This window comes from Trachemys scripta, chromosome 4 (genome assembly GCF_013100865.1).
Source record: "Trachemys scripta elegans isolate TJP31775 chromosome 4, CAS_Tse_1.0, whole genome shotgun sequence".
Classification (NCBI taxonomy): Eukaryota; Metazoa; Chordata; order Testudines; family Emydidae; genus Trachemys; species Trachemys scripta.
The window spans coordinates 68,567,898-68,594,288 of NC_048301.1; the positions used below are offsets into that span (position 1 = coordinate 68,567,898).

General features: G+C 41.3%; 1 protein-coding gene across 9 annotated transcripts in view; it reads right to left on the reverse strand.

The window, feature by feature from the left end:
* The window catches only part of RAD51B (RAD51 paralog B), a 599,509-nt gene that overhangs the window by 547,994 nt on the left and 25,124 nt on the right, over nt 1-26,391 (reverse strand). For all 9 annotated transcript variants that reach the window (XM_034769348.1, XM_034769343.1, XM_034769351.1 and 6 more), the window contains 2 exons: nt 19,391-19,510; nt 17,964-18,147 (listed from right to left, as the gene is read on the reverse strand). In XM_034769348.1, coding sequence (XP_034625239.1) covers nt 17,964-18,147; nt 19,391-19,510 — 304 coding nt within the window. The remainder of the gene's footprint in view (nt 1-17,963; nt 18,148-19,390; nt 19,511-26,391) is intronic.

Genomic DNA, 26,391 nt, shown 5'->3' on the forward strand with positions numbered 1-26,391 from the left:
AAAGGAGATTAGAGGGCATTTCCCACCTTCCTTTGGACCTTCTCAGGTTTACTGGAGAGAGAACACCTAATATCACAGGTCACCTAATGAGCCTTAGGTGGTGCAAAGATTTCCCTTGTAAGCCTCAAAACACAGACGTTCCCCAAGCCCCACCCCCAGTCACCAAACAGCTGATTGGAGCTGCCGCCAAACAGCTGTGGCTGGTGGGGGGGTTTTCCGTGGGTGCTCCAGCCCCGAAGCACCCATATAGTCAGCGCCTATGACCCAAAATACTACCACAAAAAACAAAGTCTCACATGGGATAATGCTATACATATCTAAATGAGAAGCAATGCAACCAATGTTTTATAAGGGAGTTAAAATCAAATGGACTCTCGGATGGAGACTGTGCATTTAGAAAGTTTCTTTGTAGTGCTTGATTACATTAATTTTGCCAAACGTATTGAAATGCTTAGTTGCAGCTACCCAAATATGTAATATTTTCACCCCAATTTTCTACTGAAAATTTCTTGTGAGTCTTTTGGTGGGAAAAATTCTGTCTTTTTATTGACAAGCCTCCTGAGCAATTGAGTTACACTATAAGGCCTATTTCTGCAAAGAAAAAGGTAGAGGTATATTTTTGTTTAAAATAATGATAGAGAAGCCTATATTTTCAAAGTAAAAAATGACACTCAAAGTATGGATCAGATCAAACAGTCTCGTTTCACCCCGACTTTTTTTTTTACTACTCAGGAAACGTGTGGGGGAGGGATAGCTCAGTGGTTTGAGCATTGGCCTGCTAAACCCAGGGTTGTGAGTTCAATCCTTGAGGGGGCCATTTAAGGATCTGGGGCAAAAATCTGTCTGGGGATTGCTCCTGCTTCGAGCAGGGGGTTGGACTAGATGACCTCCTGAGGTCCCTTCCAACTCTGATATTCTATGAAACTTCTCAAGTTCCAACTCTCAGTTCCTGACTCATCATCCTATCACAAGGCTGAGTTTGGAGCACCACTAATGGGGCAGGGCTCATGGATCTTCAGATCCACAAGATGTTTGAGATCAGAAGGTAAATTCACAGAAGCTAACGACATCTGTGCTGTTATTCAGGCCTTCCCGTCCTCAAGGCAGCATGGCTCCCTCAAGCACCATACTGCCACTGTCTCCCTGCCTGTCCCTGGAGATACTACCACTCCCACCCTACTCCCCAAACACGGGAGGGAACCCACATGGTAGAAATTCTGAGAAACAATGTTGACAGGTTAGCATTAACTTCTGAAGGAGATTCTCCCATGGGGCTGTCAGGAGAGTATGCTGTATGGAACAGCAAAGCTCCTACTAGTGTAGTCTTCTCACAAAGGGGTTTCTATAGATTCAGAAGGAGGAGATATTGCAACATTGGTTTCCTTTCTTTTCTTCTGTCAATTTCCAGGCAATGAAAGAAAGTGGTTACTTTTTTCATCCCTCCTTGGGAGGATCTGATCCTATTTGAAAAATCTGCTTATCAACGACAGCTCCACAGCAATCACATGTGCTGCCTCACTTTCATTTCCACTGATACCTTCATCTCTTGTTACCTATACTGTTCAGTTCTGCTGCCTGGTGTCACAGCAATGGGCAGCAGCAACTGGGGTGGAGCTTGCTCAGTGTAGATGGACTCTTTGGCAACTTTCACGTCAAACTCTAACAAATCTCTACTGAGCACGTGCAAACTGAGATTTTTTAAGGCTTATAACTTGGTGAAATTGGGACAATTTTTCCTAGAAACAGCAAAAGGCACATAGCTGATACAAAGCCAGCCCACCCTCCCTCTTCCCTCACCCCACCAAATTTCAAGTCCCTGCTCAAAAGCAGGAAGGCGTTACAGCTTCCCAACAAAACAATTTAAGAATTGTATTATCCTGAACAAAACATATTTTTCTCTAATCTTGTCCTCAGAAATTGCTGAAAGATTTTTACTGAATTTTTTTTTTTAAATTCAGCCTGAGCCAGATACCTAGCATGGAAAATTTCAGCCTGAGCAGGTAAAGTCTGACAAAGTTATAAGCAATTGAAAACAGGGTTTTATATTGATGCCCAACCACCTTAAGAATGGACTACCAACTATGCCTATGAATTTAGCCTCATAGACCCCACATGAAGTAAATAGATATTCTAATTTTACAGACAGAAATCAAGACACTCAGGGCCGGTACAACCATTTAGGCGACCTACGCGGTCGCCTAGGGCACTAGGATTTGGGGGGCGCCATTTTCTTCGGCAGCGACCACGGCGATCGGTCCCTGCCGGCATTTAGGCGGAGGGAGCTGGGGCAGTGGAGCACAGGGAGGGCTGCCTGCAGCAAGGGGGGCGGGGAGGGCAGCAAGCAGGGGAACTCCCCGCCTCAGCTCACCCCTGTCCCGCCTCCTCCTTGAGCATGCCGTGGCTGCTTCACTTCTCCCACCTCCCAGGCTTGCGACGCCAATCAGTTTAGGCGCCGCAAGCCTGAGAGGCGAGAGAAGGGAAGCAGCGATGGCGTGCTCGGGGAGGAGGCGGGGCAGGGGTGAGCTGGGGCAGGTGCTTTAGGGTGGGGGGTGGGGAGCTGCCGTGGGGGGGGTACCGCGGGGGGGGCACCTCAGGGCTGGCGCTCGGGGACAGGGGGGACGCAAGATGGAAGTTTCGCCTAGGGCACGAAACATCCTTCCACCGGCCCTGAAGATACTTCCAGGGTAAGAGATTTGCCCAAAAATCACACAGTGAGCCAATGGCAGATCTGGGAATAAAACCCTAGTCTCCCAACTCCTATGCCCGCACCTTATCCACAAAGCCATTTGCCTCTTTCCTTCCACATGACGCTGTACCTGCATCTATGCAGGATGTTAGTTTTTGGCAGGGTCATTTGCACTGTAAAATGGAAAAAATAATGAGGCAAAAGTTAAAAGCAAAGAAAAAATGACTTTCCAGTATTTTATAACTTTAAACCACCTCCTTCTATATATTTCACCATGGCATGAAAACAGGAAATACTGCTCTAGCGGTTTTCATTCCTTTTTCTCAATAGTATTAAACATTTTATGAGCATGGATATTCCAAAAGGAACACTGTGTCAGACCATAAACTGCAGAAATGCATATTCTCCAGAGGTCTATAACAAAGAATGCATATTGCAATGGTACTGAAATGGTAATAATTACATTTTAGTCCTTTTCAACTAACACAAAGTTGTGCCTTCTGAGAATAATTTTTTAACAACCAACATTGGAATACAAAAGCATCTCAATTCACCTTTGCAGTGACACATTCAGTAGTAAACCAGAATAATTCTCCTTTATTAAAAAGTTTTTGCACAGTATTATGGAGCAGAGGAACACAATTTAAACATGGCCAATGTGCCAACAACAAGAAGTAATTTAGTGAAAATTTATGTAGAAAAAGGACATTGCTCTTCAGTTGACAGATTTCCCCTCAAGTTCTTAGTTTTTATTACTGTACATAATAATGCAATTGGAAACAGATTCCAAAAAATACTTTCCCAAGGTGAACCCTATATATAAGTGGGGTATTTTCATTGCAATTATACTTCAACAGTTTGTAAAAAAAACAAAAACAAAAGAGAAAACAATGGCTGTTTTGAATACACTAGAAATGGCTAACCAAAAACAAACCTATGGATTGAGCTACCTGAATGAAAACACTGCTACAAGTTTATAATGTGGAAGAAAAAAATCATGCAGTTGACTATAAAATGCTTTACATGCTTTCTTAAAGAATTTGTTACAGGAACTGTTGAAGTGCATTTAAGAGGTCTATCTACATCAAAGGGAAAATGTATTTGAAAGCCATATTAAAACACGGGTCAAATACAGCTCCTGTTGTCCTGTTTTCTAACACAGTTTGGTTCCCTGGTTGGTGGGGACAGTGCCAAAACATGTTCCAAGCAGTGATGAGCTGCCAAAGTCTTAAGAACCGGTTCCCTACTGGTTCTTCAGCAGCACTTCGGCGGTGGGTCCTTGACTCGCTCCAGGTCTTTGGCGGCACGTCGGTGGCGGGCCCTTCAGTGCTGCCGAAGACCCGGAGTGAGTGAAGGACCCGAAGCCGAAGTGCCACCAAAGACCAGGTAAGGAACCGCCCGGTGAGTACAAGCCCCCCTGCCTCCCAAAACAGCCTGTGTCCTCCTCCATCTGACCCCCACCCATGTCCTGCCCCCAACTGCCCCCCTCAGAACCTGCAACCCATCAAATCTCCCCCTGCTCCTTGTCCTCTGACCACCCCCTCCTGAGACTCCCCACCCTAACTTCCCCCCAGGACTCCCCCACCCAACCCCCCCGTTCCCCGTGCCCCTTATCCAACCCCTCCTCCAACCCCGGCCCGGCCCCCTTACCATGCTGCTCAGGGCAGCGTATATGGATGCTGCGTGGCCCACTGGAGCTCGCAGCGCCACCCGCCTAGCATGCTGCTCAAAGCGGCAGGAGCTGCAGAGCTGCCCAGGAGTGGTCCAGAGCGCTGGCGCCAGCGGCGCGGCATGCTGAGACTCTGCGAGAGGGGGGAAGGTGATGGAGGTGCTGGGGGAGCCTCTCCAGCCGGGAGCTCAGGCGGGCCGAACAGGACAGTCCCATAGGCCGGAGTTTGCCCACCCCTTTAACAACCGGTTCTAAACCAGTTTCTAAATTTAACAACCGGTTTGTGCGAACCGGCTCCAGCTCACCACTGGTTCCAAGCATATGCTTGAGTGAATATTGTTTTTCATTGGTCTAAGTATGGTTGGTGTTAGTTTTTCATTAGTCTTGTTTTGTGAGTGATCTTTCTTAATGATTTAATTTGTATTAGTCTTTTCACAGAATTAACACAAAACATCATAAATGCCTTAACACGTTGCATTTATATATCACATTCTAACAGAAGATCTTTGTGCCCTTGACATTTATTTAGCCTCACAACACAATTATGAAGCAAGCAAGTATTCTTATCCTATTTTATAGGCAGAGAAATTGGCAAATTTAAGTAACTCTACAAAGGTCACACTGGAAGCAATGGAAGAGCTGGGAATAGAACCCAATGTTCTATTTCCCAATCCTGTACCTTAACTACAAGGCCATCCTTCTTCCCTATACAATAGATATGCAAAGCAGAAATTAAAATGTACATATAAAACCGGGGTAATTGGAAATCTATATACCTTTAGTTCATTAACACTAATAATATTCAGACTCATCAGCTTCCGAGGAATCATTTATAAACATTAAATTTCAAGCCCTTACAGTTACATTCCAAATACAATGACTGTAAAGCAACAGTATCTTCTCATCTTCCTGACTCTGAAGAGATACTTCTGCTGCTGCTCCTTAGCGTTTCCAAGAAGGAGCAGATTAAAATTAACAAAACTGATCACCTTCACAACTGCTATTGAGAACCCCTACAAAGAATTATCACAAATCATGTCAATTTAATTAAGAAAACTACATGCTGCAGCAGCGCAGTCAGGCACTGGAGTTATTCACTGGAGAGGACTGAAAAAACAGAGGTTGAAGAAGGGATAGAGAATCAAGGAGACCACATCTCCTTTGCAGCAGCCAGATGGCTGGGTGAGGACTAGATTAGAACACTCTACTGATGCAGCAGCCACGAGGCTGAGCATGGGGGAGAAGAGACAGAAAGCTCCTTCTCCCTTCTAGCAACTGTGGGGGGGGAAACTTCAAATTCATACAACACATACCAGAGATGGACATAAAAGTTCAGACCTACGAGAGGGTCCAAGGAGAGCACTCTGCTAAAAATCCCAGTATCATCCCTCTTCCCAGCAACTCGTGGAAGAGGAACTGGACTTCTCATTGAGATCTTGCCTATGAAACTATCAGTTTGAAGCCAAGTTGTAAACAATAATTTCTGGGTAGTAGGCCTGGTCCTCTGCCTAGAACATGACTGGTACATTTTTTCAAACTGATAGTAAAGTTTCTCTAACTGCTTCTCCCTCTTAGTCAGCACCTCATTCACCAAACAAACATTTGTACGACATAACATACAAAAACAGTTCTCACTTTTTAGACAGACTCAAAAGGGGCATGGTGAGGCAGGCATTTAGAAGAAGGATATAGGTTTGTTCAAGAAAAAGGTGGAGGAAACAACTACCAGTGGTTCTCAAACTGTGGGTCAGGACCCCAACGTGGGCTCACCAGGGCTGGCTTAGACTTGCTGAGGCGGAAGCCTGAGCCCCACCACCCAGGCCCGAAGCTTCAGCCCCGGGCAGCAGGGCTCAGACTTTAGCTTCTGAAACCCTTGGACTTTGACTTTGGTCCCCCACACCTGGGGCGGCGGGGTTCGGGCAGGCTCAGGCTTCGGTCACCCTCCTGGTAATTCTTTGTTGTTAGAAAGGGCACGGTGCAATGAAGTTTGAAAACCCCTGAACTAGACAACAACAGGCAAATGTGATTATTTGCATAACATCAATAAGGTGCTCTGGTAGTTGCTATACAGACAAGTCTGAAAACAAGGTCCCACCCCAAATAGCTTACAACCTAGACATTGCTCAATTAAAGGCCATTTGAAATTCAAATTTGTTAACATATCTCTATGCCATTGGAAAGATCAGAACATATGGGTTATCAATGTCGCAATAAAGACAGACTACCTAATCTTCCCCGAAGTTTTTTGCATATTCATATCCAGTGACAGTGTAACTTGCTTTTTTCATATCTTCTCCTCAAACTCGTTCCAGTTTTATTTGGGCCTCCCCAACACACTGATTTGTTCAGAGATAGAGTTTGCAGAGGTGTTAACAAACAGAACTGCACACTCAAGAAGAGAAGGAACGTGCAGTGTTAAGGATGATACCAAAGTTACTGACAACAGAGATAAAAGGGAAGACTTAACATAAAAAGAAAGAGAAGATACAGAGTTCAGTTTGAAGATCTTCTTCTTGCCCAATAGAAGCACTTCTGTTCTGGAGACATTTAGTTTGATGAAGCTGATATGAAACCATAAATTTACTTGGTTAAAGCAGACAGAGAAGGGGACAGAGGAGAGTCACTGCAGGCATCAAATGATATGTAAAGTTGAATTATTTTTGAAAACTAGAGTTTACAAAACTTGAGAATGAAGAAAATTTTCCACTAACTTTTTTTTTAAAATTATCATGAAAGCAGCCTATTGGATTTAAACTTTCCCCACGGGATTCATAAACCAAAGATATAGCACTATGCTAAGTGTATGAGAGCCTGAGAGGGAAACTGTCCAGAAATTTTTAATTACTCATGCTAAGAGAAATAAAAATATAAACCAGGAACAAATAGTGACAAGTAATTTGCTTTTTTAAAAACTTTCCATTTTACGGTGTCAACCTCAAATGAAATTAAATGTATTTGTGAAAAAAACATGTTTTTAACCAGAGCATTCCTTTAACTCTCACAAGTACAGTAGATAAAACAGTGTAAGTCTGACTCCAAAATGTCCCACTTTCATTTGCACTATATTCATAGATGACAAAGGGAAATCTCTCCATCTCCTTAAATTATTTCACTTCCAAAGCCTATTTGTCTCTGAGGGGGGAGGGAGATTCTCCCCCCCCCCCCCTTTTCGTTTTAAAACAAACTGATGGTCATTTTCTTGTAATAGTGTTGACCAACGTACTCAACATATGCAGTAGGACACATTTGCCCAGATTTACAAAGAGATCATCCACAGTGTTTAGGACAAAGCACTAGGAGCTAAATTCATCTCTGCTGTAAATCAATGGTGTTACAATAAATTGAATTTCATCCTAAGCCTCCCTCAGTCTTCTTTCCACTTTTATTTATTACACAGAATTATTCCTATAGTTTGCTTTTGCAGGTACCATTTTTAAAAATGCTATCTAGAGGGAATGGCTAGCCACCCTCATGCATTTTGTTAACTGTTACTACTAATCAGCAGGCTAGCCCACAGAAATTAACATTTACAGAAGTTGAGCAAGGTAATCAGAAAACTACTTAAAAACCTGTCACAAGAAAAGCAGTATGATCAGTACTATTCTTACTATATATTCAAGTCTAGTTCGCTCTCTCTCATTAGAATAGTGATATTACTTGTTTCCAGATTGGTACGAGCATCACGTGCATTTCATATAAAAAAAAATAACCTAAGCTGTAAACCTCATCAGCCACAAACTCTCTCTGGGAAAATTACTCAGAAAACACGTAATGCAAGAATGAACATTTCCTCTGATGTGATTTAGTAATGTCTCCAAACCTTGGCACAATATACCCGTATGAAGTATTGGATGCACACACACAACAAAAAAAACAAAAAAAATTCATCCAACTGTAAATCCAGAGTGTGTTTTGGCTTCCACCTTTATCGGGTGGCAAAAAATAAGATGTGGCTTACTAATAAAATGGCTTCAAAACACAAAATCACATTGAAGCAGTGTGAACAACATGGAAAAACCAAAAAATATATACAACACCACATTTTGCTGTGCCATATTATACTCAAAAGGACTCACACCATGTAAAGTCCAAAATAATACATCCAGAGATTCTCTCAAGTTGTTTAGGTCCTTCCATTTTTTTTTATGAGGGAAAAATTTATTTTGTATCTGGAGACTGTGGTCACTGTTTAATAATATACAATAATGATTTAGACTAATTGATCACTGGATTATTAATATTTGTCATGCTAAAATATTTAAAGAGTCAAAATTGGGTACATTCATTTGGATCCAAAGGCCCTTTAATGCACCGTACTATTAATTTCCCCTTTTTTAACAGCTTTTATAAACACAATAAAAGCTTTCTATATTGTTTTATATCTTCAATGTATTCTACAAACAATAGATTTTTTACCGATTTTGTGTGCATATATATTAATATCAAAAACAAAAAAAGGCATTGAAAGAACATTAAGTTTATAAAGTCAAGCACTCAAAAGTTAAGAATTAATTCAGCCCTCTTGTGTACATACATTTTGATACAGTTTTTAAATTACATGTTCACACACTATTTTTTCTACAGGACCCCGCCTCATTCAGTGCACAGACTATACAGTGCCCACTTAAGAAGCTTAGGGTGACCAGATGCTAAGTGGAGAATATCGGGACTGCCCCGGGGGGGGGGGGGGGGGGGGGGGGGGGGGAGAGGGGAGCACCTTTTAATTGTTATACTCACCCGTCCGGGTCTTCAGTGGCAATTTGGCGGAGGGTCCGTCAGTCGCTGACAGTCTTCGGCAGCGGGTAATAAACCTTGCCTGGCAAAGACAGAAGCACTCGCCGCCGAAGACCGTCAGCAACTGAAGCGAATTGCTGCCGAAGACCCAGACAGGTGAGTGTAAAGGCAAAAAAAAAAAAAAAAAACCAAAAAAAAAAAAAAAAAAAACAAAAAAAAAAAAAAAAAACACACAACACACCCGTAACAAAATATTGGGACAAATGGTGTCCCGACCATACTTCGGTCAGGACGCGGGACAAACTCCTCAAAATCGGGACAGTCACGATTTTATCGGGACGTCTGGTCACCTAAAGAAGCTATTCCAGTGATTTTCAACCTTTTTTCATTTGTATACCCCTAAAAAATTTAGAGGCACAGGTCCTTTTGGAAATCTTAGACGCAGTCTGCAGACCCCCAGGGGTCTGAGGACCACAGATTGAAAACCACTGTTCTATGGTAACAACCACCTTTTGCAGACCCCTTAGTCTGAGGATCCCCAGGGCTCCGCAGACCACAGACTGAAAACCCCTGAGCTATTCAATATTTTACTTTTACTTTATTGTTTAATGTATGGCCCCCATTCCTTACTGCACACAATTCATACGTACACTTGAGGACAAAAGGAGAACTGAGACACAGAGAGATTAAGGTCAAAATTAGGTGCCCAATTAGGGACACCTAGGAACTGATTTTTCAAAAAATTATATAGCACTTTATATATTCAAAGCACAGCTCCCATTTACTTCTGTTGCAGCTGTGAGTGCTCAGCACTTCTGCAAATCAGACCCCAGAGACTCAATTTGGGCACCCAGAAAATGAACACAATAATTCATAGATTTATAAATTATAAAGCCAGATTAGAATGTCATAATTTAATTTGACCTCCCACATAATACAGGCCATAGGAGTTCCTTGAATTAATTCTTGTTTAAACTAGATCAGGTTAATTAAAAAAAAAATTCAATTCTTGATTTTAAAATTTTGTCACAGAAAATCGTTCACAAACCTTTGTAAACTATTCCAAAGGTTAGTTACCCTCACTTAAAAAAATTCAGTCTTATTTCTAAACTGAATTTGTCTAGCTTCAGCTTCCAGCCATTGGATCTCATTATACCTTTGTCTGTTAGATTGAGGAGCCCTTTTATTAAATCAAGTCTCAGTTCCCCATATAGGTATTTATAGACTGATCAAATCACCCCTTAAACTTCTCTTTGATAAGCTACATAGATTGAGCTCCTTGAGTCTTTTATTATAAAGTATGTCTTCCAATCTGTTAGTTATTCTTGTGGCTCTTCTCTGAACCCTCTCCCATTTTTCAACATTTTTTTTTTATTGTGGGCACCAACACTTTTAAAGTCACTGCTTCCCAGGATACCGTCCCCCATCCTGTAAGTATGACATGCATTCTCTGTTCTTAGATGTATGACTTTACATTAGGCCATCCTGAAACACATACTTTGCTTGCTTGCGTCCAGCTGATTACTCTATATCAGTGACCTGTCCTCTTCATTATTTACCACTCCACCAATCTTTGTGTCATCTGCAAGCTTTATCAGTAATGATTTTATGTTTTCTTCCAGGTTATTGATACAAATGTTAAATGGCATAGGGCCAATAACAACGCTTATGCAGGGCCCCCCTAGAAACACAGCCACGCCATTATGCTTCCCTGTTTACAATTACATTTTGAAACCTATCAGTCTGCCATTTAATCCGTTTAATGTGTGCCATGTTGATTTTACACTGTTCTAGTTTCTTAATCTAAGCATCATGCAGTACTGAGTCAATCATCTTACAAAAGTCTATTGCATCAACACTATTATCTTTATTAACCAAACTCCTAATCTTGATCCAAAAAAATCTAGTTAGTTTGACAAACTCTATTGTCTCTATACCCCGGTTGATTGACATTAATTCTTTATCAGTCAAGTCCCATATCAGCCTTTCCACTGTTTTACCCAAGATCCATGTCAGGCTGACAGGCCTAATTACCCAAATCATCCCGTTTGCCCTTTTTGAAAATTGGCACACAGCTTTCTTTCAGTCTTCTGAAACTTCCTCAGTGTTCCAAGACTTATTGAATGGTATCATTAACGGTCCAGCAAGCTCCCCAGCCAGCTCTTTAAATTCTAGGATGCAAATTATCTGCACCTGTTGATTTTAAAATGTCTAACTTTAGTAGTTGCTGTTTAACAACCTCCTGAGTTACTGTTGGAATGGAAAGTGTTTCATCATCATCATCATATGTGAATAGATCATGCTGCATTTTACCAAATACAGAACAGAAATATTTATTGAACACTTCTGTCTTTTCTGCATTATTATTGACAATTCTATCATTTCCATTTAATAATGGATCGATAACCATCTTAGGATTCCTTTCAATGACCACCTGTGAAAAATTTAGTTTAATTGTCTTGCCTAGCATCACATAAGCACTCTGACAGAGGTAGGGATAGAATCCAGATCTCCAGGGTAGCATTCAACTGCCTTAATTATGAGACCATCCTTCCTCTACCTGCAATCCTCTGCCTCATTCACTACACACCTTCCAACTTCTGCAACAAATGAGGCAAGGGTCCTACAGATAAGAGATTCCTTCACTACACAACCACAATTCATCCCCAGAGCAGGTACATCCAGTGCACTAAATGAGGCAGGGATCCTTTGGAAAAAAAATCATATGTGGTCATGTAATTAAAGACTATCATATTGACATCCACAGGGCTCATGAGCAGGGTTGCAATCTTTAGATCCACTGCACAGACCTCTGCCGCGTGAGCTAAAAGAATAACTGGTAATGACACTGGAGGGGAAAGAGACACACATTGCCAGTGGGTTTCACAGATATTTGCTAACAGCAAAGGAATAGTGAGACTCAGGAATCGTAGATTCCACTCCCGGCTCTGGAAAGGAGCATGCTCTAGTGAGCACACAGACTAGTATCCTTATTTTCCTCCAAGCTTGACCACCCCATCCCTCCAACCTGTCCCAGTTCTGTCTATTCCCCACCCCTGGCTCCTTGTCCTTCTCCCATTCTCCTTCACTAACCAGTCCCAGTTTCCACTTCTCAGGCTTCTCATCCCACTCCAAGTCTCCTTGACCAGCCAGTCTCCATTCTCCTGCTCCTCATCCAATCTGTCTCACCTCTTCCTTCCCCACCATTGGTTCACAGTCCCAGTCTCCCTCATTGGGCTCCTCATATAATCTTTGTCTCTTCTCCATGACTCTTTGATTCCTCCCTCCCTGACTCTTTGCCCCAGTCTCTTTGCCCAGTCATTCCCAGCTCTCCCCCTGCACATAACTCCTTACTAGATTTGTCTCTCCTCTCCCCACCACACACTGGTTCATAGAGTCATAGAATATCAGGGTTGGAAGGGACCTCAGGAGGTCATCTAGTTCAACCCCCTGCTCAAAGCAGGGCCAATCCCCAACTAAATCATCCCAGCCAGGACTTTGTCAAGCCTGACCTTAAAAACCTCTAGGGAAGGAGATTCCACCACCTCCCTAGGTAACCCATTCCAGTACTTCACCATCCTCCTAGTGAAAAAAGTTTTTCCTAATATCCAACCTAAACCTCCCCCACTACAACTTGAGACCATTACTCCTTGTTCAGTCATCTGGTACCACTGAGAACAGTCTAGATCCATCCTCTTTGGAACCCCCTTTCAGGTAGTTGAAAGCAGCTATCAAATCCCTCCTCATTCTTCTCTTCTGCAGACTAAACAATCCCAGTTCCCTCAGCCTCTCCTCATAAGTCATGTGCTCCAGCCCCCTAATCATTTTTGTTGCCCTCTGCTGGACTCTTTCCAATTTTTACACATCCTTCTTGTAGTGTGGGGTCCAAAACTGGACACACTACTCCAGATGAAGCCTCACCAATGTTGAATAGAAGTGAATGATCACATCCCTCGATCTGCTGGCAATGCCCCTACTTATACAGCCCAAAATGCCGTTAGCCTTCTTGGCAACAAGGGCACACTGTCGACTCATATCCAGCTTCTTGTCCACTGTAACCCCTAAGTCCTTTTCTGAAGAACTGCTTCCTAGCCATTCAGTCCCTAGTTTGTAACAGTGAATGGGATTCTTCCGTCCTAAGTGCAGGACTCTGCACTTGTCCTTGTTGAACCTCATCAGGTTTCTGTTGGCCCAATCCTCTAATTTGTCTAGGTCCCTCTGTATCCTATCCCTACCCTCCAGCGTATCTGCCACTCCTCCCAGTTTAGTGTCATCTGTAAACTTGCTGAGAGTACAGTCCACGCCATCCTCCAGATCATTAATGAAGATACTGAACAAAACCTGTCCCAGGACCGACCCTTGGGGCACTCCGCTTGAAACCGGCTGCCAACTAGACACGGAGCCATTGATCACTACCCATTGAGCCCAACGATCTAGCCAGCTTTCTATCCACCTTATAGTCCATTCATCCAGCCCATACTTCTTTAACTTGCCAGCAAGAATACTGTGAGAGACCGTATCAAAAGCTTTGTTAAAGTCAAGGAATAACACATCCACTGCTTTCCCCTCATCCAGAGACCCAGTTATCTCCTCATAGAAGGCAATTAGGTTAGTCAGGCATGACTTGCCCTTGGTGAATCCATGCTGACTGTTCCTGATCACTTTCCTCTCCTCTAAGTGCTTCAGAATTGATTCCTTGAGGACCTGCTCCATGATTTTTCCAGGGACTGAGGTTCCTTCTCACGATCTCCTTATCCAGCTGGGCCCAGTCTCTTTCCTTCTCCTCCCCATGGTTTCCAGTTTTCTTGTCCAACCAGTTCCTGCTTCAGTCCCTTCCCGCACCCACCCAGTTGCTGGTGAGTATTTACTTCAAGCTTCAATTACTTCAATTGCTTCAAATACTCACCAGCAACTACACACCACACAACAAAAACACCAACCCAGGAACCAAACACTGCAACAAACCACAGTGCCAACTCTGTCCACATATCTATTCAAGGGACACGATCATAGGACTTAACCACATCAGCCACACCATCAGGGTCTCGTTCACCTACACATCTACCAATGTGATATATGCCATCATGTGCCAGCAATGCCCTTCTGCCATGTACATTGGCCAAACTGGACAGTCTCTACACAAAAGAATAAATGGACACAAATCTGAAATCAGGAATCATAACATTCAAAAACAAGTAGGAGAACACTTCAATCTCTCTGGTCCCTCAATAACAGACCTAAAAGTGGCAATTCTTCAACAAAAAAACTTCAAAAACAGACTCCAACGTGAAGCTGCATAACTGGAATTAATTTGCAAACTGGATACCATCAGATTAGGCCTGAATAAAGACTGTGAGTGGTTGGGTCATTACGAAACCTAAACCTAATTTCCCCCAATACTAATTTCTCCCTACTGTTACTCACACCTTCTTGTCAATTATCTGTAATGGGCCACTCTCTTACACTTCAAAAGTTATTTTTCCTCCCTTGTTATCCTGCTGTTAATTGACTTATCTTGTTAGACTTATCTCACACTTGGTAAAGCAACCCCCATCCTTTCATATATTTATACCTGCTCCTGTATTTTCCACTCCATGCATCTGATGAAGTGGGTTCTAGCTCAGGAAAGCTTATGCCCAAATAAATTTGTTAGTCTCTAAGGTGCCACAAGAACTCCTCGTTGTTTCTTCTAGATCAAATGTGTGTTAAGATAAGAATGTACCTGATGTGTAAATTTCATGAAAACTAATGAAGGATTTTTGTTTCCTATTACATTACCTTTTATATTGTGTATATCCCCCTGTGACTAATTCATCAAATGGGAATGGAACCTTGGAAATGCTAATGAAGGATTTAATGGCTGTAACAGGAAATGCTAATTTCAAAGCAAGGGGAGATGGAGGAGTAAAGACACATCAGATTGCTTTCTGTGTGGAAAAGCTATAAATATGAATTCAAAAAAGGATCTAGTATTTCTGAACTATTTGACTTTGACTGAGAGACTTATGGAAAACTAGCAAATTACTACATCTCTACTATCATTGTGGACTTACAAACTTAGACTTATCTGTTAATGTATTTTATCTGCTTTAATTCATCGAGAACTCTCATTTCTTTTTCTTAGCTAATAAACCTTTAGTTAGTTTACTAGAGAAATTGGTTGCCAGCATTGTCTTGGTGTAAGATCGAAAGTATTCATTGACCTGGGGTAAGTGACTGATCCTTTGGAGTTGGGAGTAACCTAGTATCACAAAGTCCAGTTTTCTGGCTGGTAAGATACGCTGGAGAGTCTAAAGCAGTTGTCCGTGTCTCCATGGTAAGGCTAATATAATGATCCAGGAGATTACATTTGTTACTGGCTTGGTGAAAACTATAGAATGTACCACCAGTTTGGGGGGTCCACCCTGTTTTCTGACAGTCTGACCTGAGACTGGCATTCACAGTACTGAGCCATTCCAGAACCCTACTCCAAAGCGTAGGTGAGCTGGAGCTGTCTTAAAAAAAAAAAAAAAAAGGCACCAGTTTTTTTTTTAAACATGGACCAAAAGCTTAATTTTCTCTTTTTAGCTAAAATTTCCAAAAAAATTCTGCTTGAGGCAACCATTCAAAATAGAAAATTTCAGTCTAAACAGTTAAAGTTTGGCCAAGTTAAAAGCAACTGAAAAAAGAGTTTTGTAATGCTAAGTGTCAGACAACCTTAATAGATAGTGCTACTGACCCCTCCGACATCCTCTCATCCAAAACCATATCTTTTTAATATGCTAATTTACAGGGGACCCTCCTGTCTGTTGTGCAATATAAATTTAAACATTTTTGATGTAACCCAGCAACTCCATGCACAAGCTATACATATTCAGACAATAAAAAGACACCTGCATTTACCATGTGAATTGATATAAAAACTAGCCAATAAGATTGTAGATTGATATGATAAGGAGTAAAAACAATGAAGAAGAGTCTTTTCTGACTTAGTCCATTTCTAAGGACAAATATTTCAACAATCGTAAATCAACTCTCTTTACAAGATACCAAAAGTAATTAGAATAGTAAATTAGCCACTGATCAGTCAATACTGGTATTTAGGACTACTGGTGCACAAATGACATTTTGGCAAACTTTTAGAACTATTAATAAAAAAGTATTAAGACTTCTGACACCCTCCATTTACATTTTTGTTTAACATTGTGAAATTAAATTCTCTCCTGGTCCAAAGCTGCAAATACCAAGTTTCAGTCAGAGGCAGAAATTTATGGCCAGAATTCTAAACCTCTGTACGGAAGGTTTCTAATGGAAACATGGACAGAACTCTGAAATCAAGAAAGGACCAACAGACAGCAAGTACAATACATACCTCAAAACACTACATTAGTTCTGATACACTGAAGAACTTTAAATGGTGAAGTTTTGTTTTCTTTTAACCAACTGTAAATGGTTTATATGGAGTTAAACAAATCAAAAGAATGAAATAAATAACAAGCACACAACCCTTAACTTTTCAATTCATCCAGTGTCTCTGTAAATTATTAGAAGCTCCACGAATATTAATATTCTGTCTCCCTGTTTCTAAGCAGGGCCATAAGCATGGTCTCTGGATGGCTCACAGCCAGCTCAAATTTACCATTTTAACAACTAAAATCAAATTAAAAAAAAATAAAAGACAGAAATGAACATCTTCCAGTATAAACTTTATAACCTTCTTCTTTGCCAGGGAACTGCATCACATTTTCCCTAAATATGAATAAAAGTGTCATTAAATACACACTTTCTTGCAAACTTCATATTTTTCCTGGCTTCTTTTTAGCTCTATAAATATCATTGGGTGCGGTAATTTGGGATACTACATTTGCACACAATTTTTAAAGGCACAGATGCAGGGTTTTTTAATTTTCTCAAGATAGCCAAATGTCTTGATATTTTACAGAGTAAACAGAATCCAATTCCTCTTAAGCTAGGGATAAATTCTCCCCCTGACATATGCATAACTCTGACTGAGAAGGCAGCTATACAAACCATAGAAATTACAGATGGACAAGACCTCAAATTTCTGAAGTCCTGACAGCAGTTTACTCTCTTATACTTAATCTATTTCTGTTGGTGGAGCCTCTCTGACATCACTTGGCAAATTTTTCTGTTCTCCAATTGATCTTACTATTAGAAGCTTTTCTTTATGTCTGAACTTTGCCTTCTTTCATTCAAAGACATTACATCTTGTAATACCTCTTTGATCAACCTCACCCAGTCCTGGTATGGTACTGAAGCTCTTGTGAGTGGTACTGTAGGCTAACTGATAAGCCTGGGGCCTGGTGCACTTTCACTACCTTCCTCCCACAAATCTGTGGGTACTTTAACTCATAAAGGAAGGACACTGCTCCAGAACCCAAACTCAAAATCACAGCACTTGGGCCTGGAAGAGCCAACCTCCATTTTAGACTTCACAAAACTGAACAGGAGAGACAGGAAATTCACCATTAGCAGGTAAGACTCACCAAAAAGCACTGGAAGTACCGCTTTAGACGACAGCGTCAAAAGAAAATTATGGAACTAAATGAGCCAAGTCTAATTGAAGCAACACAGATAACAGCCTTACAAAAAAGCTAAAGAAAATGAAACATTGAAAAGAAATGGTAGAGAGAATCTTGTAAAGCCATCTCTAAAGTCTGAAATAAATATTGAGGAAAACACAATAAAGTCACCAACTGAACTGTCCAAATAGAATGATTTTTTTTTCACAGATGTGCTTACGGTAACTGGCTTGTCCATCCCTGTTAAAACATCATCTGTTTTTCATCTTCCTGTCATTTTCATGCTTCTCTGATTTTATGACTTGATACTGTGGGCCAGAGACTTAAAAAAAAAAAAAAAGGAAAAACTTACTGGTATTGAAAATTCCTCAGCCAAGTACTTCAATAATGATGCTTCTCTAGCCAGAAAGTTACTTCTCTCCATCAAGTTTCCTTGAAGTTTCATATCAAACTCCTTTCTGACCACTGAAGCAACAGAGTCAATTATTACAAGCTTAACCTTCTTAGAAATGATTTCTTCTTCCAAAGTCTCAATCCTTAAAAAAAAAAAAAAAAAAAAAAAAAAAAGTATTGATTTAGGTGAAGCAGCAACATCAGACAGCAGGATGTTAGTTGTATACAGTTAACACAAAAAAAATAAATATTTTATAAGCATAAACCTGTTACATCAAATTATACTAAAACCTTTATATACAGCCAACCCCCTCTGTCAACAGTCACCCTTACTGGGTTATGGAGATGTGGAAGGGGAAAGGAATCCTGCTCCATAACCACTACCATAGCTCTCAGGCTGCCATAGCTCCTGTACCCCAAAGTGCGCCCTTCAGAGTGGAGGGTTGGAGGACTCATAATATGGATCTGCTCTGTCCCATGCAGTCATGGGAGTAAGCAGAGATATGCATGCACAGAGGCTGTGCCCTGCCTCCTCTCTCACATAGTAGAAATATCCCATTTCTACCACCGTGGGCCCCCTCTACAGCCACAGGGCCAGGTCCCTTTCTACATACTTGTAATGTAATATACATGTCAAAATGTATTTGGTTAATAATATGCTAATAGTTCATCCGCTCTGATGGGACTGTAGGTAGTATACAGCACAAATACTAACACATCTGCAGATACACACAAGAAGAATGGCAAGATGTCCTTGCCACATCATAACCTGTCTTCATGACAATGTGTCATCACAAATTGACAAAGTAACATGGCAACACAGGATCATCATGTAAAAGCCTTCCTGGCTGACAGTCATGAGTGGGGCTCCTCTCTCTATTTGCAGCATCTCCTTTTCTTCCTCCCTCATAATGTGGGGATGGGAGGAAGATACTCAGGAGGAATAGTTGGGAGGCACTTCCATGATTTTGCTCACTCTACCCTAAACTGAGCCGGGTGCCCATCAGACGCACAAACTCCATAAGAGCTACATCTAGGATTATGAAGGGATTCCTGCAAACCACGTTTTGCTGGCTATGTATTAGAGGTTACTGCATTATAAAAATAGCAACATTGATATCCATTGGTCATACACTAAACGAGACATCTCAGAAAGCTTTTTCAAAATCTTCAGAATAAAGACAACGTGGGATCAAATACATGCATCAAGATGCAGGGTTTTTGGTGGTTTTGCACTAATTTTATCTAGTCAGACTTGCCTAGCTATTGAAATGTAAAGGCCCAAAGAAGTGAACTACTGTACATAAAACTGGAGATGTAGAACATACTCATTACAGACCATTCAGCAATGATGGGCTTCTCATTGCACTCCAAAGCAAACAATACCTTTTCAGCACACTGTCACAGGTGAGCTCCCGATAGAGATGAATGCTACGGGTCATTGAAAACAACTTTTCTTCTGTGCCAAAATAATTAGGGAAACGGTGTTCTGCTATCTCAACCAACCTGTCAAAATTCAAAAGGCACATCACTGCAAATTCTGGGCTAACAAGACAGCAACCTTCCTGTACCATTTCCACCACCCCCATAAATTCAAAGTACACAAAGGAAGAGATATTTGATGAACTAAATAGATGAAGGATGAGCAGATGTAGATTTAAAGCTAATAATATTTGACTTCCTTTTCCAAGGAGGAAGCACATTCTAGCGGCCAGAGTGGCGTGCTAGAAGTCAGGGGATGATGGTTCTATTCCCAGCTATGCCACTGAATCGCTAGTGAAGTTAGGCAAGACACCACTTCTCTGTGTTAGCTCCTCTATGAATAAAATAAAAGTACAGTAATAACATTTCCCAAGGGGAATTGTGAGGTTTAGTTACTAACGGCATGTCTACACTACAAAAATAAGGCAACCTAACTTAGGTCAGCACATAGCCGCTACAGTAATTACATCACTGGTGCGTGTGTGTATTTTGCTCCTTGTGTAAGCGGGGTGTGTCTTTACCAGGAACGCTTGAATTGATTGTACTGTCAGTGAGAGGCATTGTGGGATGGCTTCTGAAAGTAACAGTCAATGTAAGCAATTTAGTGTCTACACTGACACTGCAGCGACCTAACTACATTGACTTTGACTCTACGCCTCTCATGGAGGTGGAGTTATTAAGTTGGTGTAGCGGGGCAATTATGTCAGCAGGAGCAAAATTTTAGTGTAAACACTTACATAGTTAGGTCAATGTTAATTCCCTTGCATTGACCTAAAACTGTAGTGCAAACCAGGCCCAAATAAAATGCACTTTAAGATTCTTGTACAAAAGTTGCTACTAAAGTGCAAAGGATTATTGCTATAGTTCTGCTTATCAATGATTTGCATTTAAATAAGGGTATTGATGATCCCAGATCATCTTCTCTTCTGCCTCAACCCTGTAGTGAGGTCATAAAGCTGAGTTTGTGTCATCACAGAAATTTCTTTGGCAACAAGCTGATGTCATAAACACAAGATTATGACATCACTGCAACATCCAGTAGACAAAAAGGTTGAATTGGGGGGGACCAAGAGGTTACCGGAGATGACTGGCAGGAGGTTGTGATGGGGCATTAAGACAGGTCCTACACCATCGTATTGCTTCACATAGGTCAGCGTATCTCAATCTTTCTGATACCAAGACTGGCTTCCTGCCTTCCTAACCTGCATCAGGGAGATCTCAGGGAGCAGCACCAGTCCACGGACCGGTCATTAAGAAACACTAATATAGGTCACTGAACAGTTTTCAAATGACAGTAACTTTCAGACACTATTGACTGATTTAAATGAGTGGCTTAGGGTACGTCTATACTTACCTTTGGGTCCGGCAGTAAGCAATCGATCTTCTGGGATCGATTTATCGCGTCTTGTCTAGACGCAATAAATCAATCCCGGATCGATCCCGGAAGTGCTCGCCATCGACGCCGGTACTCCTGCTCCGCAACAGGAGTACGCGGAGTCGACGGGGGGAGCCTGCCTGCCGCGTGTGGACCCGCGGTAAGTTCGAACTAAGATACTTCGACTTCAGCTATGTTATTCACATAGCTGAAGTTGCGTATCTTAGTTCGAAGTGAGGGGTTAGTGTGGACCAGCCCTAAGAGATGAAATATTCTATATCCCATTAGCAAGTCCCTGGCCCATTCAGTCCATTAGTTGTCATTGTTAAGATTGCAGCTGCTTATTACCATGCTAGTAAGTGCATCTCATTAATTGTTCAAACCAAAAAATCCAGAGCACCATGAATGTTTTTCATCTGGTCCCGAACGTTATTACACCGCTACCTCGATATAACGCGACCCGATATAACATGAATTGGGATATAACGCGGTAAAGCAGTGCTCCGGGGGGGGGGGGCTGCGCACTCCGGTGGATCAAAGCAAGTTCAATATAACGTGGTTTCACCTATAACGCGGTAAGATTTTTTGGCTCCTGAGGAGAGTGTTATATCAAGGTAGAGGTGTATATTCAAAAGCCAGGCTCTGAAGAAGAAAAAAAAGCCCACAATCACAACTCTGAAACTAAATAATTCTCAGTTATCAGAGGCAAACATTTTCAAATTCAGGTGCTTAAAGTTACTCAGGCACTTAGGTGGAAGTGGCATGATTTTTAGAAATGCTGAGCTCCCACAAATTGAGTCCTTCCAACTTGCACTGACTTCAGTGCAATCACCTCTGAAAATCAGGCCACATTTATCTAGGTACCTAAATATGGTTTTAGGAGCCTAACTTTAGGCACTGGTGTTTAAAAGTTTTGATCCCTATGACTACTGTAATTGTTTTGCAATTTTCAAAATGAACAAGGAAGAGAAACTGTTTAATTTTGCTAGGTAGTATTTACACTCCACACACTGTATGTGTGAAGAGAGTGACATCTGGTGGATGATATTTTTTCCCCCAAACACTTCACTGTTGAGATAAAAATCATATAAAATGTTTTCCTTTCTTTTACAAGAGATCACAATATTATTAAAACTGAAGCTATTTTGGAAATATTATGTTACTTTTCATTATAATTTGTGCTTACTTTATTTAAAAATAAACTCTTAATTGAACCATTAGATTAGGCATTTTCACATCTTGACTAACAGCGTAAAATCTTACTAAGATAACCTTCTAAATTAATCTCCTTCTATTTATTACTAAGACTACTTGCTGCATCTAGAAGTTCAGAGCCAACTTTTCAGGGCAGAGACCTTGACTTTCAATTAGCCCAGTATATTGCACAGCACATTTCGGGCACTGTAACAATATTCAATAATAACTTAATCACTCTGCACAACAACTAAACTTAAAATTGATGCAAGTTGGGTGCTAAGGAGGAAGTACCATGAAAAAAGAACAGGAAGTGGTAAGATAAAGTAAGGAAAGTCCTTCTGTTAGCTTTTCCTACTTCATTTCAGGTAGGATTGAGTTAAATCAAAGTGAATGAAATCACCAATTTTGATCATGATTTAAATCAGAAACCAGGATATCTTGGTTTAAGTAAACAATTTTAACTTATTTTGCATTTGTACTTATTTATTTTCTTAAAGAAAGTTTGTTTCTCAATGGTTGGTATAATTTAGAACTTCTTTTTGCTTACCAGGAGGATACACTATATCTGTACACATTTAATTAATTTTTTTATAGGTTAACATACATGTATTCAGATTCTTAATTTTTATATTAGAAAACGACTGATTCATTTCTTATTTACAGAATGATTTTTTTTAACTCATGATTTGTGATTAGCTGCATTTGGCTGAAAATTGGAATTTATTTAAAAATACACAAAACCAGCATTGTAAAATTATTTTTATTAGTTAAAACTATCTTAAATGTCCTGGATACATAAGGAAAAAAGTAAGTTTATAAAAACATGTTTTGCTTTTAAAATGAACTAATTTATTAAACAAAGATAATGTTATCTGTAATTAGTGAATTGAATTGATTGTAGTCACAATGTCCTTCAAGATTTTAGAACCAATAAATCTCATTCTCTCACACCTCATTTAAATTCATAGACTGGATGAGGAGAACAAGCGTTCCTGCTTTTTCAGCGGTTTCTGAACTTTGAATGAACTAGTCATTCAACTGATCTAGCTGAATAAACTGGCACGAAGAAATTATTCTCTTTGCACCTACAAAAAAAGCTACCGCTGTCAAAAGCTGGTTTGGCATTCAACAAACTCTGGTTCCAGGTTTTTAGTCAGTGATTTTCACCAGCCAGGGGTCTGACTTTCTTTACAACTTGGACAGCAAACATGTACTGCTTCACTATTTTTTTTTTAATTTCAATTATATGGTTTTAATAGCTTATAGTAAATTTAGACCTTAAAACAGTATCATAAATTTCAAATTTAATTTTAAATAGATTTTTAAAATGTATCTAATTCAATGTAAATAAAAGATAACCAATTTAAATCAAATACTTTTTATTTTTATCCATCCTGCCTCACCTCCTTCGGCACATGAGTTACTCTCATTTACAGTTTGAAAGCTGATGAGAAGACACAGGCTTCATTGCAAAAACATGTCAATGACACCTGGATGAATCTCTCATTTTTCACATATGCAACCATGCCATAACAAGGATATCACAAGACCATCAGGAGATCAACACCTGGATGAGAAGCAGCTCAAATTCAACTCAGGAAAGACCAAAGGAATACTGGTCAAAAGGGGAAATTTCACTCAACTACCTGAGACACTGGCCTCCCCCACAAGAGAGGGCATCCCTCCCTGCTCTCTTCTGTTTGTCAAAGTGGAACAGAGCTTCGGGGTCTTGTTCAACTCATTATTAACCCAAGGTCCTGTCTAGAGCAGGGTAAAGGCATTGTTTTCTTCACGTTACCTAATACATTTTAAAGGTGTTCAACTCTTCAACAGAAGGTGTTAAGTGATGCCTACAAACGTTAAAATATATTTGCTGACATATACATTAGTTCTAAAACACCACTATTTTCTTACTCTGGACAGGGCACTCTTCATAAGGAGTGCCGTTATCATATGACAGCCATTCAGTGAGTGGTCTGGATGAAACATTTGCTGGCTTCAATCCACCTCCTACAGGAAAGGTGTCCACATCACAAAAAACACCAGTACACTTAATCTAAAATGACAGCCTTACTGGGAATTTCAGGGAGATGTAGTTAACGTTTGCACAGCACAGTGTAGGTGCAAAGTTCTGTAAGAGCTAAGGATTATTATTCATTATGAGAGGCCAAGGACTGAAAGGAGCTTAACTGTATTCCCTGAAGATCAGGGTTGAGATGTTTTACCCAGACAGGGTGGAAAACCTCACACTGCCTTTGGCTTTGGTTTCCAGCGTTTTTCACAAACCATAAACATAGGTAAAGAAAGAATAAACTGAGAAAATGCTTTTCATACACTCACTAGACAAGTATAGTACAGATTCCTCACTCACTAGCTGGTTACTTTTGTACTGAACTGCTACAAAAAATAAGAGCATAACTGAAAACAACTTTAGTTTACTGTATTAACAGATGTTTTCATCTACCTGTTCTAGTGCCAGCTTGTTGATGAAGATGCAGAATATCCACTGCATTGATATGGCTTTTTATTATGATTTATTATTTACGATTGCATTATAATTTAAAATGATGCAAACTGCTGCAGAAACTTGCAACAGTGCATTGCTTAGGTACCCACCTTTATCAGGGTGAAGGTTCGATGGGCCTGCTTAACGGGGGAGCCCCAACTGCTGCCAAGGGGATGCTGCATGCCAGGCTCCCGCTTCCCCCCGCAATTCCCCTATCCCCTTTTCTTCCCCATCTCATCCCCCTCACCCACTGCCTCATCTGCCTCCCCTCACTCCCACATTCCCCTTCCCTATTCCACACCCCCTTTCTTCCCTACTGCCTCTTCCCCGCAGCCCCTCACCCCACTCTCCCTTACTCAGCCCCACCACAGGCACTCACTATTGCACAGAAAACAGGAAGGCTCTCAGCACACAGAAGGGTAACATGACTGGCACTAGGACCCAAGAGGCAGCATTCAGCTCCAGAGTCAGCATCCCTGAGACTCAGCCTCCTTCAGCTGGGCAGGTCTGCACTTGCAGAAATGAGGGAGGGACAGTGGCACGTAACCCCGTGTATGCCCCCATGCCTCACCTCTGTTTGGGAGAGGCAATCCCCAGAAAAAACATGGTCATCCCCTCTGCGCAGCTTCCCTTTGCTTCCCTGCTATTTTCTGCAGGGAAGCACAGCAATTGTGCAGAGGGAGGGGCTTTTTCTGCAGGCACACAATCCCACAGAATTCCCCCAGGAGTAAGTTAAGGGTTGGGCACCCAGAGAGTTAGTACTCCACAAGCTGGGGTGTAAATCTACAGCCCACAAACCTGCCAGTGGACCTTTCTACCATGCACTAAAAGCTCCCTAGTGCACTTTGTTTAAACAGTAGTATGTCAAAATCCACTATGGAAAGCAGTAGGTTTCATCATCTACATCATGGTCAGTTGTGGGCAACAAGCCAGGGCACTGTAGATTTACACCCCAGCCTCCCATGCACTAAGGATATGTCTTCACTAGTAACGTTAAAGCGCTGCCACAGAAATGCTTTAACATGGCTGTGTAGTCATGACACTGGGAGAGAGCTCCAGGAGGGAAGTGGCTCCCAGCGCTGGTGCACTTTCTACACTGTCACTTTACAGTGCTCAGGGGGGTGTTTTTTCACACCCCTGAGTCAGAAAGTTGCAGCGCTGTGAAGTGGCAGTGTAGACAAGGCCTATGTCTCACTAGATATGTCCATGCTGGGGAAAAAAAACCCTCCTGCAGCAGAGCCCAGGTCTACAGACTCGGCCTCATGTTACAGCACTAAAAATAGCCATATAGATGTTTCCACTCAGGCTGGAGCTTGGGCTCTGAAGCTCAGGGAGGAGAGCAGGGGTTTCAGAACCTGAGCAGGAACAGTTACACCGTTATTTTTAGTGCCATAGCATGAGCCCCAGTCTGTAAACCCAGGCTCTAAGACTCACTGCTGGGGAGGTGAGGTGGAGTTGCAGCATGTGCACACCCAATGTGCACAAGTCCATAGAGTGAACTAAGCTGTCATTCTAGAGAACCGGCATAAGAATAGACCATGAAAGTTTTTCAGAAAAAAAACCTGCCTGAACTAAAGTCTTTCACACCATCTGATCAATTCCTAACCAGAAAGACAAAAAGAATGTCTCAAAGGGGGGAGGGCGGGGAAGTTAGCCAACTGCCTGAGAGTGTCTTTTTCATGAAGCATGGACCAAAGCCTGTGGCACAGCAGATACAGTATATGCTTCCATTTCCCCTATTCCTAAAATACAGCAGGGCTGTGAACATTATCCCTGACTTTCTGATACAGTGAATTTTTGTCTAGATAAAGACATTGACAGGTAAGG